This window comes from Gymnodraco acuticeps, unplaced genomic scaffold (assembly GCF_902827175.1).
Source record: "Gymnodraco acuticeps unplaced genomic scaffold, fGymAcu1.1, whole genome shotgun sequence".
NCBI lineage: Eukaryota > Metazoa > Chordata > Actinopteri > Perciformes > Bathydraconidae > Gymnodraco > Gymnodraco acuticeps.
The window spans coordinates 1,366,678-1,383,743 of NW_022991375.1; the positions used below are offsets into that span (position 1 = coordinate 1,366,678).

The following is a 17,066-nucleotide window of genomic DNA, read 5'->3' on the forward strand; positions in this document are numbered from 1 at the left end:
TGGTTTAAATCAAATATACAGTACTTACAATTGGTCTAATAATGACTTGTTGAATGAGGTCAATCCAAATTGCTTCAATTATGTCCCAAGTTGCTTTTTTTTACTGTATTTTTACTTTTCTAGACAATACCTTGACCTTGACTTGAATAAAACAAATATTTCTACTTGAGTCAGTGATTCCAGTGGGAAATAAATGATCCCGTTATTGTTTCCTTCCACTTAGAATGCACTTTTCTTACTGAGAATTATTTTGGTTTTTGATGTAGTAAGTTAGTTATTTAGACTCTTGGTTGTCTGTGATGTACTTGGTTTAACCACACTATTGACACCATAACATAAAGGTGGTCCAATGTCAGAACAATTATTACAAAGACATAAACATAGTTATAAGATAAGATAATAAGATGTACTTATTTGTGTTGCAGCAGCATAAAAAGACAAGGCATTGTACATTAGAGAAATTAAAAGACTAGAAATAAACAATTCAAAATGTAAACATCTCTAAAAGAAATAAAATAGCATTAAAAATGTAGAAAATATACATGTTGAAATACACATTCACAGTAAGTAAAAAATAATCCAGTTATTGTTTCCAAAAAAATAGAGGAAACATACCGGACAGAGATTGTGTAGTTAAAAAGAACCCTACCCTATGTCAGTTTCACTCATCTATTTTAAGAGTTGTATAAGAATAAGTCAATAATGTAGGGCAAAGTTAAGGGATATTGACTTTTCCTATTATTTCTGCCATTAACTAAAACCCCCAGCAGAGGGCGCCAGTTCCTTGCTGCAGAGACCATCAATAGACTTAAAACGTGCCAAACGAGTGTATGCATGCCGACATAAAATGTTGGTGCCATCCCATATATTCATCCAGCTGCTGTGAAGTCGATCAAGACGACACAGCGGCTAACGAGCCTCTGATCTGGGCCATAGACTGTGTCATCCAGACCATAGACCCTGTCATCCAGACCAGACTGTGTCATCCAGACCATAGATCGAACCACCCGGACCATAGACTGGACCACCCGGACCCGCTGACAGTGAGCTGCCACCGCTGTGCTGCCTCCACTCAGTGGCCTCTGCTGTTCATTCAGCCCCCGGGGAAAACAAATAAAAACCATCCTCTTTCTGCATCTGTCTTGGTATTGAACAGCAGAAGTGGGTCGATAAGTGGATCAGATTTATTAGCGGTCTACAGCTCGCCAGATGCCAGAGGAGCCCCAGTCTGAGGGTCTGCACACCGCGCATTAGGTGAGAGGAGATCCAGCAGCGTGTACACAAGTGCGGGACAATCTCAAGTGGAAGGTAAGGGGCGTCTTGTGCATTGGAAGGATGTTAGATGACATTGCTATCATTTAACTATATCATATGTGCATTGAGGCGTTGTGTTCGTTAAATTAGATTGTATAAGAGGGGGATGTTGAGGCTTATTAATAAAGACTACTGCATGCATTCTTTCTGCATTGACTTCTAATATCATCCACTACCAGAAGAAATATGAGCATACTGGAAATGAAATGTTTGTGTAAATGAAGAAGCCTTATGACTTCTTCATTAACCCCCCCCCCCCCCTCCCACCACACACACACACCCTCTGTCTCATTCTGGCTGAAGGGGGTTTGGTGCACAACTGGTATTACAGCGGTGCTGCATCTGCTGCAGTGTGGAGCTGCAACAAGTTTATTATGCTATGAGGAAAGAGAGAGAGAGAGAGAGAGAGAGAGGATAGAGAGAGAGAGAGAGAGAGAGAGAGAGAGAGAGAGAGAGAGAGAGAGAGAGAGAGGAGAGAGCAGCGAGACTAGAGTGTTGTTCTTTCTTCTTTCCAGGGGGGGTTAAGTGGTTGAGGAAAAAGTGACACCCTTAGGGAGTAAGGAAAAAGTGACAGCTGCCAGTTACTGCATTAAGCTCAGCAGAAATAGAGTGTGTGTTTGACAGCTTGTGTTGTCCGCTTCAGGGAGAGTAAACCATGAGGATGGATCTGATCAAACTTGCCGTGTCCCTTCACTACCTGTTGTGCTCTGCGTGGGCCCGCCACTCTTACATGGACAGCATCCTCTCCCCCCGCTCCGGTAAGTTGAACATTTAACTTGTCATATAAGGCAAATAACACATATTGCACAAATCTTTTAAACTCTGGCTCCCTCTCAGTTCTCAGGTTTCTGGATGAGCCGCTCACGTTTGACCCCTGCTGTCTGATGTCCCCGCCCCCCCCACCTCTCTTCCCGCCGCCACCTCAGCTGTGGAAGCATGGCAGCCCCGTAGGTGTTCACAAACACACACCTGATGCCTTATTACACCTCATTTGCACACTTTTGCATGCTAAGAGTATAGGATTGAAACAGGTTGGATGTTGTGTGTTTGACTGAAGGGTGGTGTTAGCGTGTTGGAGCCAAGCGTGTTTGGAGGAGAGGTAAAGGAAAAGGAAAAACCTGTCACACCTGGGTGTTCAGCTGGACCTCCAGGACCCCCAGGACCCCAGGGCCCAGAGGCAAGACCCTTATATAAATACAACACAATGTATAAATACTCTCATCACGGCCTGCATCACTTTTCAGCTAATGTGCATCCATGAGACTGGAGCCATTTAGATAGAATATTGTTGAATTGAAATGAAACAAAATGACCTCAATATTATTGATTTCTTTACAAATGGACCAAGCTCTGTTCAATTGTGTGAGCTGGATATAAATGTAGTCTTATTTTACAGGGTCAAGGTGGATTACCCGGCATCCGAGGACCACAAGGCGAGAAGGTGTGTGTTTGGGTTTAGTTAGTCTTGAAAATGTCTCTAATGTACTTTGCTGTTGAAGTATCTGTGCGTGTGTCCTTGTGTTCCTCCCTGCTCTAATGACTGCTGCATCTCCTCTCTCCTCATTTGTCCTCCTCCAGGGAGAAATTGGACGTCCCGGGTCAAAGGTGAGCCGCTCCTCCCCTCCCGCATGTCGCCTCCCCTCGCTCGTCTCTCTCTGGTCCATCTCGCATGTCCTTGGTATAATGGGATCTGAATTTCTCTCTCCGTCGTCCCCCTTATGCATCCTCCATCTCTGTGATGTGATTTGTCTATTGATGTGCTCAGAATATCCTCTGCTGCTGCTAAATGGGTCACGCTACATTAGTCCCGCTCTTTCCATGTAGCAAAGCTCGATCACATCCCAGGATGTCTCACCTCTCTTTCTCCCCTCTATCCTTTTCCTCTGCTTCCTTCTTCCTCCCCTCTCCCTTTCCTTGGCCCGGATCCATTACTCTTCGTACTGGACTCCAGTCCTGCTGATCCAGGCTCTCCAGCACTCCACTTCTGCACTTTAATCTCCCTAAGTGCTTTTGCTCTCCGTGATAAATCACTGCACACAGCAGCAGCAGGTCCACGGTGTCTCTACAGGCTGCTGTTTTAATGACGGACAGCTAAATGAGAGCACGCTGGTAGCATGGCGGCCGCTCTGGGATGCTTGTCCCATTGAGATGCAAGGCTGATTTGTAATGCATTCGGCTTTTCTTGCTTGAAGGGAGCTGGCGATAGAGCAACATTGATTCGGCTTTTATTCCTGTCTGCTAATTATTGAATCTTGGTGGCATTGTAAAAGCAGTTGGCATGCAGGGTTTTGTCCTCTGTCATGTCCCATTAGGAAATCATACGAGGTCCGTCTAACATGCTAATTTGTTTATGACCCTTATTTAACCTGGTTAGACTCTAAGGAAATCAGTGGTTCTTTTTCAGGGCCATTAAAGAAGCATTTTGGCAAACGTAAAATGCTGCAGCTCATCAGCAAAGTACAAACGCAGAAATCAGTCCCAGTTTAAAAGAAAAGCCTGACGTTTTAGAGAAGATGCTTATTGATTCATCCCAAGAGTCAGATAAACCCCACTGTGAAACTATATATTGTCATTTTTGCACCACAGATTATGTACTGATTAGACAATATGTTTTAAAAAAAATGATAATATCTTTTAAGAGTTTCTGGTAGGCTGATTATTGGACATTTGGTTAAAAATAAAAGCTTGCTGTTCCCCTGTTTCCAGAATGTATGCTACACTTACCTCAGCTAATATCATTTCCTCAAGCTTCTGGCAAGAAATCAAAGAAACCTGTTGAACTCATTCTTTACATAATGAATTCAATTATTCAATTTGTTTTGGAGAACAAGGTTAACACATTCTGCTGTTGAGGATAAGACTATTAACACTTGAAAAAGCATCAACAGATTGAATAAGTGCCTGCTCTGATCCTGTGTGTGCCTTAGGGACGTACAGGGGCTCCAGGCCTCCCAGGCAAACCAGGACTACAAGGATGGCCTGGACCAGAGGGACCCCAGGTAACTGTTGTATCACAATATGTTGTGGTCTTACACCTTGCTATATAAGAACATGAACCTGTATGGGTTTTTTAGGCTGAGAAAGGGGATCCAGGACTCATGGGATTACCAGGACTAAGGGGACCACCAGGGATAAAGGCAAGTCATATATTTACACAGGCATACACACAATGATGTTAATGATAGGGAAGAAAAGAGAAACAGTCTTTAATTATCTGCTGTTATATTCCCTGTGTGTCTTTTCAGGGTTTGCCTGGTTACAAAGGAGATAAGGTAGGTTCAGAATCACTTCTCTCATGTCTGCCACATGTCACAACAGAATTATTAAATCCTTCCTTGATTTATTTTACTCTTTTATTTGTTCAAGGGGGGTCATGGTGACCCTGGAGCATCAGGACCAAAAGGAGACAAGGTTGGTGGACAGTTGTCAATTTTCTCTTAATAGCAGATCCTAAAATTGTATTTGAATGTACTGTGGTGTGTAACTCTTACAGACCATGCTTTGATTGTGAGCATTATAAGCACCTCATGCTGTGTTATAATGGACTTGAAAATAAATGTAAAATGCTGGTTAGAATACTAAGTAGATGACTTTACTCTTTCTCTCAGGTCCCGACATTTCAAGCTCACTTGAGCCTCAGTGAAAGATTCAATTTAAAGATTTGATGGATCTCTGCTCTGCTGAAATAATGACTTTTCTGACACCAAGCTCTCATGTTGTCTTCATGCAGGGCTCCATTGGTTTGCCTGGGATGCTTGGACAGAAGGTAAGTATTATACTGTAGGTAGTATAAGGACAGTTAGGAGTCTGATTCAAACTGATTATTCCTCTACTCTTTTCCCAGGGTGAGCCAGGAACAAAGGGAGGGCCGGGAGTGGCAGGGAAGAGAGGACCCACTGGACGGCCAGGGAAGAGAGGCAAACAGGTGAGGAAGACGAGGAAGAAAGTGAGAGCTGCGTCTTCTCTTCGGCTAATTCGATAACTCAAGATATCCTTAGCAAAGACTTCTGTTGCATCTTCTCAGCCTATACACAAGTACAGTCTATGCATGTAAACACACACCTTGTCTGTTACATTACATTAACACAAATGGCAGCTATGCACAGGTGGTAGTGGAATGTGAGTACTTCCAGTATGTTTATGTATTTCCTAATATTGGGATGTTTCCTGGTTTGCATAGGGCATGAAGGGTCACTCTGGCACCCCAGGAGTCATGGGCCCCCAAGGACCTTCAGGACCAAATGGCCATCCAGGACCACCTGGTCCACCTGCCTCAGGTACAGCAACTCACACACTGGTGCTCAATCAGCCTCAAATTACTACAACCTATATTATTTACAGCATAAGTTATAAAGCCAGCAAAATGCAAATTCGCCCCAAACTGCCCCATCTGAACTATAAACTATACTCCGGGTCAGTGGGTCAATGATGAGGAAAGCCTGTCTGATAAAGCAGGACTCCTCTCAAACACATATTTAAGTTACTGCTATCATTACGTCCCATTAACCCGGAAAAACACAACCCTTAACAAATTAAAATAGGCACTACCCTGACCTGTTGACACTATTCTCTTCAATGTATTATCCTTATCAACTGTAGCTTTAACAGTTTTAGTCCTATTTTACGCATGTGTTTTAGTCTTTAAATGTGCTTTGTTTCGTTTGTTGTTGAGCCATGTCAAAGTAGAATTCATATTTCATTTATTTGCTATGTGGCAGACATTAAAGGTGATCTTATCATCCTATTTTGTATGGGATTTTCTCTTGTACAGGTCTCTATCTAGTAGGGGAAAAGGGGGAGAAGGGTCTTCCTGGTGCAGCGGGTCGCTGTGACTGTGATTCAACTGTTGGAGCTAATAATGCTCCTTTTGGAAGCTACACGCAGCGGGGGGGCCTCAATAAAGTCCCTGCAGTAAGATCCCTCACATAAAAGCACATCCATATTATTCATCTATCCAAACTGAATATTTGTTCCCACTGAAACAATCATGACTCATAACACGCTGACTGTGTATCTGTGCAGATATTTGTGGTAAACAATGAGGAGGAGATGGAGCGTCTGCGTTTAGACGACTCAATAGCATTCAGGAAGGACCAGAGGGTGCTGTACTTCAAAGATAAAGATGGATGGAAGCCCATACAGGTAACAACTATTATGTACTGTACACACTACTAGTGTTTTTACTCGCTAGGATGAAACTAAAGATCTTCAAATAACCAGTGCTGTATTTTTTCAAACTGATGCCAATGAGCACATAAGTGATCATTTACAGCTCACATCAAGACTAAAACTGAGCAGTATTTAAGAGTGAATGTTCATTTTCGACCTCAGAAACAAAGTTTGACTAGAATTTAGATATCTCAACTCAAGGTCCTTTTTCAGGAGCTAAGGAAGACCATGAGACGCAATTGAAAAGCTGTAGGAAAACTAATAAATGGACTTTGACTTAGGATGTATTCGTCCAAACTGGTCTAGATTTGATGGGTAAATGTATATAACTACTACATGCATCATTTTAAGTAAGGGGCTCACTTTCCCCCTAATAAAGTCCAGTTTCAGCGTAATGCCTTAACAATTAAAGTTACGATTCTCTCACTGCCTGAAATGTCAAGTTAGCGTTTGTTGTCCTGCGTGTTCAGCCCTTCCAGCCGTTCCAGTCCACAGAGAAAGTCCCGGACAGAGTTGGTGTGTGTGGAGACGGGAAGGTGCAGGCCCAGCACGGAGAGGAGTGTGATGATGGAAACCAGATTGTCACCGATGCCTGTCTCAGTGAGTTACAAGCATCTGTTGCTCATTTGAACACGTGCACACACGTCCGGTAATGTGGAGGTGAAGAATGATCTACAGACAGTAGGCAGTTTATATTATTCATTTACAGATGTAAGCTTGGCTGAAGTGGAAAAGTTTGTGTATTGTTAAAAGCAGAATGCTACAAAGTGCTATGGATTAAGATTCTACGCACAAAAGATGATGCACATGAAGCATGTGACTTTAATGTCCATTGAAGCTTCTGCTCATCACGGATCTGATGTAACCTTCCTCACATTAATGAAACAAACTGAAATGTCATATTTCTACAATTTGAATATTGTGTTAAAAGAAATACTAGCGCTCTCATATCATCTCGTTGTATATTCTTGCTCTGCAATGGGATAATGATTTTCGGAACATGAATGAATTGGCGGCACCTACTATTTATTTAAATGAACTAGCTCAAAACAATTCAAACTGTAATGAATAAAGACAAGCATTCATTAGCTTACTTGTTTGTTCATTTTCTTGTAATTGGGTTGAAATGTGCTATAAATGAATATGGAAACCAATTCCCTTCATGTTATGTAATACAGTGTAACTAGAATTAAGATAGACAAAACAGAAGGTTAGGCTGTTGCCGCCGCCCTGCTGTTGCGGAGCCAGCTTCCTGCAGAGCTGCAGTGAGTCTGAACCACCTGACGGAGGATAAAAGCAGAACACACACACTGTGAAACCTTTCCTTGATCTTTCATTCATCTCCCCCTCTCTTTTCCTGCCATCCTCTCACTTCTCCTCTGTTCAATTAAATTAGCAGCAAAATGCTGTATTGGCATCACTGTAAAACACGCAGGAGGAGTGCCAAAGCAATCAGTAACGTCTTCTCTCTCCCTTCCCTCCCTTCCTCTCTCTCTCAATACGCTGCCACCACCGATACGATCTCCTCACCTCCTTTCCTTTCCTCACTTCAGACTGTAAGTGGGCCTACTGCGGCGATGGCTACCGACATGACGGCATTGAGGAGTGTGATGGGAAGGACTTTGGTTATCAGACCTGCAAATCCTATCTCCCCGGGTATGTTCTCTGACAGTGTGCATAAACAATCACTAAGTGTCCATTTATTGGTGTAGAAATACTACAATAAGACTTTCTGCAGTTTAGACCGCAGCACTTTTATACGGCACCAACTCAGGACAGTAAACGGTCATTGGAATGAAATACCGTACTTACTGTATAGTGGGAGGTCTCTCAAACCCTGCAGAGATGATGGTGCATCACCCTGGCACCACCATGAGTTAGCTGCATGCTTTATTCTTGCTTAAAGGAAAAGTTCAGCATTTTGGGTAAACGCACATTTCCCTTTCTTGCTGACAGTTGAGAAGATTTATAGCGCTGTTAGTTTAGCTTGGCATTAAGACTCGAAGCAGGGTAAGCAGGTAGTCTGTCTGGCTGTTATGTAGTTTAGAGAATATTATGGATCTAAGACAAAAGTGACAAAACACTCAGAGAAAAATGCACAATTACAAACATGTCTGCTCCTTCAACACCAAGGACATCTCCATGGATTTATCAAGAGTAAGGGCCATATATTATGTCTACCACAAAGCACAGTTTATGTTCCTCTGGGATGGATAGGGGGTGAGCAGGTAAACAAAGGGGATGTCTTTTGGTCATTTTTCCAATCAGGGAAATGGCGTCCCCCCTTCGCTCCTGGTGAAACTTGTTTGATTGTTTATTTGCTTACTGACATACGTTACAGGAGAAATGCTGAAGCATATTTTTACCTGATTTACTTCTAAATATGAGGATAATAATTCTGTTTAACTATAAAATATTTGACAGGAAGTGCTTTTATTTTGAAGTACAATGAAGTCTCCTGCTCTGTGTTTTTCCGGTTGATATTGAAATGAATTGTCGAGTGCACGTTTCCACTACAACTACCGTTCTTGATGTAAACTGCTGCATTCATCAACATTTTCAGTTTGGACTCGACCCGCTTTGTTCATTATTCTAAGCTTCCACTACACAACAGCCCCCTTTAAATCAGTTGCACTTTTCATACATATCTCCCCATCTTCCGCAGGTCCTTTGGGCGGCTCAGATGCACCGACTCTTGCCTCATTGACTCCACTGGTTGCAAGTATTTCACCTGAACTGGAAAGTGAGACAAATTGCCTGATTGCAACTTTGCAGTTCCTCTTTCTGATCACTGGGGTCTATATTTCAGATTTCTACTGAAGTCTCACCCCTTTAAAATAAATGACGGACTGAAAGAGACTAAAGGAAGCTCTTGCGCCTGCTCTGAGCCATGTGAATCGACCGTCTCCCCTGGAGGTTTCAATCTTTGTCTGGCCTCAGGGAGCCACTTCCTGTTATAGTCATCGGCTGCAGCACTGTTATGGACACCGGTGGTGGTGGGACACGTTTTAATGATTGTATCCAATGAAATAGTTACAATGTGTATGACTTGCTGACTGTTAATGCAAAAATAAGCTGTATTGTGAAATTATTTTGTAAAGAGAGACAGAAAAAAGAGCCTTTCAAATGAGGCAATTATATTATTGATACTATATATACTGTAGTATGTAAATCAGGGGTGTGTACATGTGTTTATTCCTTAGGAAACATGTATTTATAAAGTGCAATACTGTGAAAATGCATGTAATTGTGTACAAGTGCACATTGGACTGTTTAACTAGTGCTATAAATGTAATATCCAAAGTATAGCCCTCTCGATGTGAATGTTCAAATACCGACAGGAGGGAAACGAATGTCGTACTGCAACAAGAACAACTGTGATCATCGCAGCAGCATGAAGAAACTGCTCAGTTACATCAAAGGAAATTCAACCTTAATTCAGCCAAATGTAATAAGTGTATTTTAATCTGCCTGCATGACTGTAAAGTTCACACTGTACACTAATAAAGGTGAGGCCAACAATTCAGAGTGCATTTCTTCTTATCCATCATTTCATATGATTTCGCTTGTTGGTGATTTTCTTCAAAAAAGATGAATGAATAATTAAAAAATATATATTAATGTTGTTCTTCAGAAACTGAATTTATATAGTTTGCTTTTGTCAAAAGCATAACATTCTGATATGTATTGAAATATAATTGTATTTCATGGACAAATTACAAGAACATATTCCAGATGTATACTGTACTTGTAAGTGGAAAAAGTAATCCCTTTTTCACAGTGTGCATGTATAATTAGAATCTTTGTCTCAGTCTTACTGTCTCTCACTTCCTTGTCTGTTTACCTTATTTTTTGTTCTTTAGTTTTATATAATAAAAGATTCTTCAATTGTTTATTATTTGAGACAGATTGTGTTGTAGTATAATTTCCACCATTATTTCATTTTATCCTTGCCATCTTTTTATATGAATGCCCTGTTTTGTGTTTTGTTATGTGCCTTATGCAAACAAATTGCCTTACACTTCACATCTGTAAGAGGGAGCGTCTGTGGGCGGGTTTACTGGTCAAAACCAACCAATCAGGAAAATACTTCCTGCAACAACATGCAGGATGAAACGTCACTGCCACGTAGAAAATAAACTGCACGCGTGTCGCTGCAGCTTCTCCAAACTTTTCCCAACATTTCACTTACCTGTTTTGTTCCTCAGTGAGGTGACAGTGTGGCAGCATGCTGACGGTGCTCGCCTGGCTATGCTCCTCCATGCTGCTCTCCGTCAGCGGGGGGAAGCTCCCTGAAGCCGAGGTGGAGATAGATGTCCTGCACAGACCCTTCCTCTGTCACCGGAAAACTAAGTACGGAGACATGCTGCTGGTGCATCATGAGCTGTACTTCGAGAATGGGACCATGTTGTACACCAGGTATGTTTCATGTCGGCAAACTGTCTCTGAAAAACTCCCGCGGTGAGTTTCAAGAGAGCAGGAGTTGTTACGAGATTAAAAGTAACGAAACTAACTTTCTCAAGACGTTAAATTGAAGCCATTTAGTGTATTTCTTCTTCTTCATTTAAATAAACTGCTCATACAGGTTTGACATTTGTTGTTAAAACTTTAAATCCGACTTTTCTTTCGCCGGGTTGCTATGGCTACTCCATGCCAGGTGTTCCACGTGTCAAATCTCATTGGTCAATCCTCCATCTGTTAGGATCACGTGATAACACATGTAAAGGGTCAGTTCAGCCAAGTTACAAGACACATTTTATTAAGTTGACCATAAAAGCCAAACATAACATGACAACAGATAAGGCACTTACTTAAAAAGACAACAATGTGATATTTAATTCAAAAAAGTTTATCAAACAAAACCATTCTGTAAACATATATTACATGTTCTTATTCATACATATCACCTTATGCAAATACACACATGCATAAACCCAAAGGTCAGAGGTCAAACAGGCGTGATATGCAGCATTTCTCAGTAGGGACTGTAATTGAGGAAATGTTGTGTTCTTTTGTGATTTAAGTGAGGGATGTTTACTCGAATGTCCACGAGTGTTACCTGCTGTTGTCTCCAAAGGGGGTCTTCTTGCAGTCCTTCCTTTTCAGACCTGTAACCCCACACTCTCTGTCTGTGTTTGCTTTCCAGTCGAACTGATGGTGACCGGCACGCCATGTGGTTTACTCTGGGCATCATGGAAGTGCTTAAAGGCTGGGATAAAGGCCTGCAGGACATGTGCTCTGGAGAGAAGAGGAAACTGGTCGTCCCTCCTGCCCTGGCCTACGGGAAGGAAGGGAAAGGTACTGCAGCTTTGACCATATTCATGCGAACTGCTGTGCATGCTGCTATGCAGAAACATGGGACTGTCTTTATAAAAGTGGTTGAGGTTTTTAGAAAATGTGTAATATTCCTGTACATTAATTTTGCATGTATGCATATTATACTTGTCTGTCTTGTTTTGAATTGCGTTCCAGGACTCCCAAACTGAATGAAGGTTTCATTCAGCGGTATTAGTCCACTTATTCTCTACATGGAGCATGTGAACAATGTTATGCTTTTTCCTGGTAAGCACACACCACTTTAACCCCTAACATCTATCTCTTCTGTTTCTGACTAACTTTTGCCTTGACAATAACAAGCTGAATGACTAAACATGACTAATAATGCAATTTACATTTTAATTTACAATGTGTTGCTATGAGGGCAAATATTAGGGCCAGGGTAAGGGAAGAAATCGAAAAGGAAAATGAAAGGTTTTTGTTTTTTTACTTTCAGTATTAGTGCCAGCAGTAATTATAAAAAAATATAGTTAAATGTTTTCCATCTGATTTGTTGATTCTTATTTTAATGTGTAATGTAATGATATACCTTATTTAGATTATACTTTACAACTAGCTGTTCTCATTTACTGAAAGCTGAACTTAAACATTGTTCTTGAGATGAAGGATAAAGAAAAATCTTGATCACACTCATTTCTTTTCTGAAAGGACTTTTCTAATATTTGTGATTCTTAAGGGATGTCACACCAAATGCTTTCTTTAAACTGAAGCACTCTCATATAAACCCCAGTTGACAGTCTCAGTTCTAGCTGACCTCTTGCTCTGTGCTGTTCTCTGCTCAGGTAAGATCCCTCCTGAAAGCACGCTGACCTTTGTCGTCGAGCTGCTTAACATCAAAAATGGACCGAGGTCTCACGAGTCCTTCCAGGAGATGGACCTCAACGATGACTGGAGGCTCTCCATGCAGGAGGTATACACAAACACACACACACTGCCTTCAGAAAACTCTCACTTGGAGTAGATAAATATGCATTTTCTTCCTATGATATACTAATAAAAAACCCTTGTGGCTAAGAGCTAAGTGTGGAGGAAATTCTTAACAGAAACTCATAAATAATTAATGGTCAAAATGTGTCTTTTGTTATATTTAATAAAGAAATTAAATATAACAAAATATCAATTCAATATACAATTGAAATAGATCTGAAATGCAGGAACAGATCAACTTCATCCTCAGAGGGTAAAGAAGTTCTGCACCCCGAACACAGCTGACAGTCCCACTATATTCATGTAAGGAAACGTCCAACTGGTCCTACATCCCATCATTAAACTGAATGATTAGGCGGCGTGTGGCGTGTGGCGTGTGGAGAGTGGAGAGCCTTGGTGTTCGGATCAGGGGGTCACAGGTTCAAACCCCACTGCAGTCAGCATGTCGTTGTGTCCCTGGGCAAGACACATCACCCCAAATTGCTCCTGTGGGGATTGTCCACAGTATTGAGTATGTAAGTCGCTTTGGATAAAAGCGTCTAACAAGTAACATGTAATGTAATCAAACCATAAAACCCCCTTACCCTTAACCATTTGCAAATCCACCTTTACAGTTCCTTTTGCCCTCCTGAAATGTTAATCCTAAACATATGTCTCTGTTAAACCCATACAAGATTACAAATATAATTAGAGTAAAAGACAGAGTATAAGACTATATCTTTTAAATGATAATTTGACACGACACTAAGCATTTACGAGCAGTTACCTTCTCAGATTGTGGTCTTCTGACAGTTTAAGAGCCAGAAGGGTGACGTTCTCTATTATTTCAACCCGGAGAGACGTGATGTATGGAATACATATTTATTGTTACACGTCATATGAATGAAATGATTGCCATGATAATACAACAGGAGAATGGAATGGTGTTTGGCGATTAGGCCCCGGTTTGCAGGATAATCATTCAGGAGGGAAAGAACCGCTCCGATGAAATCCCCGGGGTCTAGACCAGGGGTGGGCAAACTTTTTGGCTCGGGGGCCACTGTGAGTTTTAAATTTGACAGACGGGCCGGGCCAGTAGCAGATCGGTAAAAAAATATTTAGCTGTCCACTCCTCATTATACACTCGGCACTCAATGTTGACTTTTCTTTGGTCCACTCATTGTTACAGATGCAGGTTCAAAGGTGAATTATGTTCAAAGGTGAATTATTGCGTCATCGTTTGCGTCATGACGTAACCGTTTACGTGCCTTCTTATGACCCACACAGCGTTTTACGTCGCTGATTTTCTCCGCAACACCGCTCACAACAACATCAATAGAGGACTGCGTCGGGTAGTTTTTAATTATACGAAGCCAGATTAAATTAAAGAACTATTTCTCCAACCTTGTACCTTTCTCCAGAGTGCCGTGGTGTATTGTTTATTAATGTGGTTCAGCTGCATTACCGCCCGCTGCAGTGCTGCTCGTCTACCGGAGTTTATTCTCCCGTTAACTCGCGGCAGCGGCCGCTGTAAAGTTTTCATTGTCTGACCGTCACACAAGCAGCTGATAAATATCCCCCATCCCCATAAGTGAATGTGTTTTAGTCTGAAAGCTGTTTGGCATCACAACGCTGTTATGAAAGTTTCTCTGGCATTCTACAGGTGATGTTAGCTAATCAGACTATCTTACTTGTTGCTATCATATTGTGGTATAAGACGTTTTCTACACGCATATTTTACTGGCGTAGTTTTCGTTATGATTTTACTTGTGATGGCCACATGTAGCCCATGTATTGATTCCATCCGATAGTTGCAATAATACAAAACAAAAGGAAAACATCTGCCTCTTCACAATAGTCAATAACAGTGAACGGATGGTCATTAAAGTAAGGTAAAAATAAACAGAATCACACAAAGCCTGGTTAGTGTTGCCTGACTTTATATAGGCATAAGTGTGTGGTCGCGTTCTAGTCACTTTTCTCAGCGCTACTGCTTGTTACAACTTGTATTCGCCGATCTTGCCGGGTTGCCGAGTGGGGCCAGCTGAGAGAATAGACCAGACTCCAGCAAAGGTAAATTGTGTCTAGAGTGTGCCATCTAGTGGGATCAACTGAAATGCCGGGTATTGCAGGATAAAGGCAAAATTAATGCGGTCTTTACTATAATTTGGAAAATGTTGTACCAATATTCGGCGGGCCGGATTCAAAAGCCCAACGGGCCGTATATGGCCCGCGGGCCTTAGTTTGCCCATGCCTGGTCTAGACACTGGTGGTGGTGATAAGTAGGTGGGACCGGTCTGAAAGAGGAAGGTTTTAGCTTTGTCCTGGAGGAGACGGGAGGCGAGAGGGGTGGAGGAGGGTTGCGTGTAGTCACCTGAAATGACAACTGACAGGAAGAAAGAGCAGGCATTCAAGGAATTTAACGTGTGCAGCAATTGGCTGCTGAGGGGTGACGCCCACGCATTTAATGAGGGGGGAGAGAGCAATAGAGTGACGTGTAAGTGACTCATTGTTAGGTCTTCCTTATTGAACTTGCGCTAAAGCTTTCATTTCACCTCATGACCCATCAGATTGTAACACTGCTATAAACAAATCATTCACTGTGCTACCTGATATATGTTGATATATATTAACACAATTGCTGATTGGAGTTGAAACAGACCAGCGTGGCCAAGTGTCAATTATTAGAAATGGCTAAGAATTAAGAAGTGGATGCACATTAAAATGAATATCCCAAACTATAAGTGCTGTGCAGGTAAAGCAATTTGGAATATTAAGTAGTGTCCATTTTATTATTCCATATCTTTATTTGTTTGTAAAAAATAAACTGCAGTATCTGTTTTAACAGTGTATTGTTAATCTTTGGATTTTTGTATTATTATTATTTTATTCTACTAAATCATCCAAAGAAGAAAAAAAGTATAATTCATACACACAAAGATAAACAAAATCAGTAGAAGCGGGAGGGCTGAAGCATAGCTTATGGGAAGCCCTCCCGTGAATCATCCTAATACAACATTGGCATTATTGCGTCAAAAACATTTAGAAATTAAGGAATTGGATTTATGTATCTGACTCCACACTCAAGGGCTTTATTTTTAATTTAAAGTCTCAACCTGCCTCATCCTCACTAATCCTCCTGCTCTCACCTTCATCCACCAGGTGAGCGTGTATCTGAGGAAAGAGTTTGAGCGCCACGGCTACCCTCCCAACGACACCCTGCATGAGAACATGGTGAAGGACATCTTCAACAAAGAGGATGCGAACAAAGACGGCTTTATATCCTCCCGAGAGTTTACTTACAAACACGATGAACTCTAAATTCTCACTCACTCGCTCAGTGTGATTTGTGGTTGATATACTTTGATGCAGAGCCTTATTTCCAGCATGAAAGTATTTATAGGAGCGTTGTGTGTCTGATCTTTGAGCCAATGGGTGTGTTTAATTGATGTCTTTTTTTATTTTGTATGTTTTGTTAATGTGTTTACAATAGTCCATTACACTCCGTGTCACTTGACATTACTTTTTAAGAATGTATTCAAATGATATTCACTTATCAGTGTCACCAAATATCTGAGGGAAAGTAGACAGGAAGTAAATGCCTTTAACAATGTATCCAAAGTATGTAGATAACAGTTGCTAAATTTGGCTGTAAAATTCAATTTTGGGGGAGAAATTGTATTTATTTCCTTTTAAAAGAATATACATCAATTTAATTTCACCCTTTGTGGGTTCATAAGTAAAGGGACTGTTTTTATACCTGTATATAAATACATTTGGCAAATAAATGCGTCTACTTTATAGAAGAATTGGAAAAAAATGTCATTAAAATCAGTCGTATGATATTGATTAAATTGTGTTTAGGTTCAAGGGGCAGGACAATGTGAACTTTGGTATTTGTTGTTTCTATGGAGCAGTGAAATGTATTGTGTATAGGGCACTGGTGATCGTGAGTTTTCCATGGCAACCGTGATGACTTGACTTAGCAGGAAAAGCAGGTGTAACCGAGAACATAATGGCTCAGTTTCAGTTCCTCTGCGTGTTCCCAGCGAGCCAGTATACACAATACTCAGGTCCTGGCACAAAGCAGCCATCGTTGTTGTTATAAGAGACACCTGTTTGACAGCTGACAGCCGCTGTGGGAAAGTGCACTGCCATGCATACACTGCAGTGTCAATGCTGAAAGAATAAATATTTAAAATTCTGAAACATACAATTATCTCTGCACGCTACTATCCAAATGAAATCGTCTGAATGACAAAGTGAGATAAACTGTACTTTGTTGTTATTACCAACACGCTGGAGGCTGTTTTCCAATATTGCACACACGTTTCAAACCA

At 41.3% G+C, this 17,066-nt stretch overlaps 2 protein-coding genes across 3 annotated transcripts; both read left to right on the forward strand.

The window, feature by feature from the left end:
- The first annotated feature begins 265 nt into the window (after window positions 1-265).
- On the forward strand, window positions 266-10,011 carry wu:fc38h03 (acetylcholinesterase collagenic tail peptide). Of its 2 annotated transcripts, none has more exons than XM_034241130.1 (18): window positions 266-1,308; window positions 1,958-2,072; window positions 2,152-2,261; window positions 2,372-2,491; window positions 2,711-2,755; window positions 2,893-2,919; window positions 4,242-4,313; window positions 4,389-4,451; window positions 4,560-4,586; window positions 4,681-4,725; window positions 5,045-5,080; window positions 5,159-5,239; window positions 5,495-5,591; window positions 6,086-6,225; window positions 6,337-6,456; window positions 6,954-7,083; window positions 8,037-8,139; window positions 9,149-10,011. In XM_034241130.1, the coding sequence occupies exons 2-18, from the start codon at window positions 1,970-1,972 to the stop codon at window positions 9,216-9,218; spliced, it is 1,389 nt and encodes a 462-aa protein (XP_034097021.1). In that variant the 5' UTR covers window positions 266-1,308; window positions 1,958-1,969; the 3' UTR covers window positions 9,219-10,011. The 2 variants fall into 2 exon arrangements, with proteins under 2 accessions (XP_034097021.1, XP_034097022.1); XM_034241131.1 differs by having other exon boundaries at window positions 266-1,254.
- Window positions 10,012-10,600: 589 nt separating this feature from the next.
- Window positions 10,601-16,532, forward strand: LOC117563058 (peptidyl-prolyl cis-trans isomerase FKBP14-like). The gene is made up of 4 exons (XM_034241199.1): window positions 10,601-10,902; window positions 11,630-11,781; window positions 12,603-12,730; window positions 15,889-16,532. Exons 1-4 carry the CDS (start codon window positions 10,712-10,714, stop codon window positions 16,045-16,047), a joined length of 630 nt encoding a protein of 209 aa, XP_034097090.1. The 5' UTR covers window positions 10,601-10,711; the 3' UTR covers window positions 16,048-16,532.
- The last annotated feature ends 534 nt before the right edge of the window (window positions 16,533-17,066 follow it).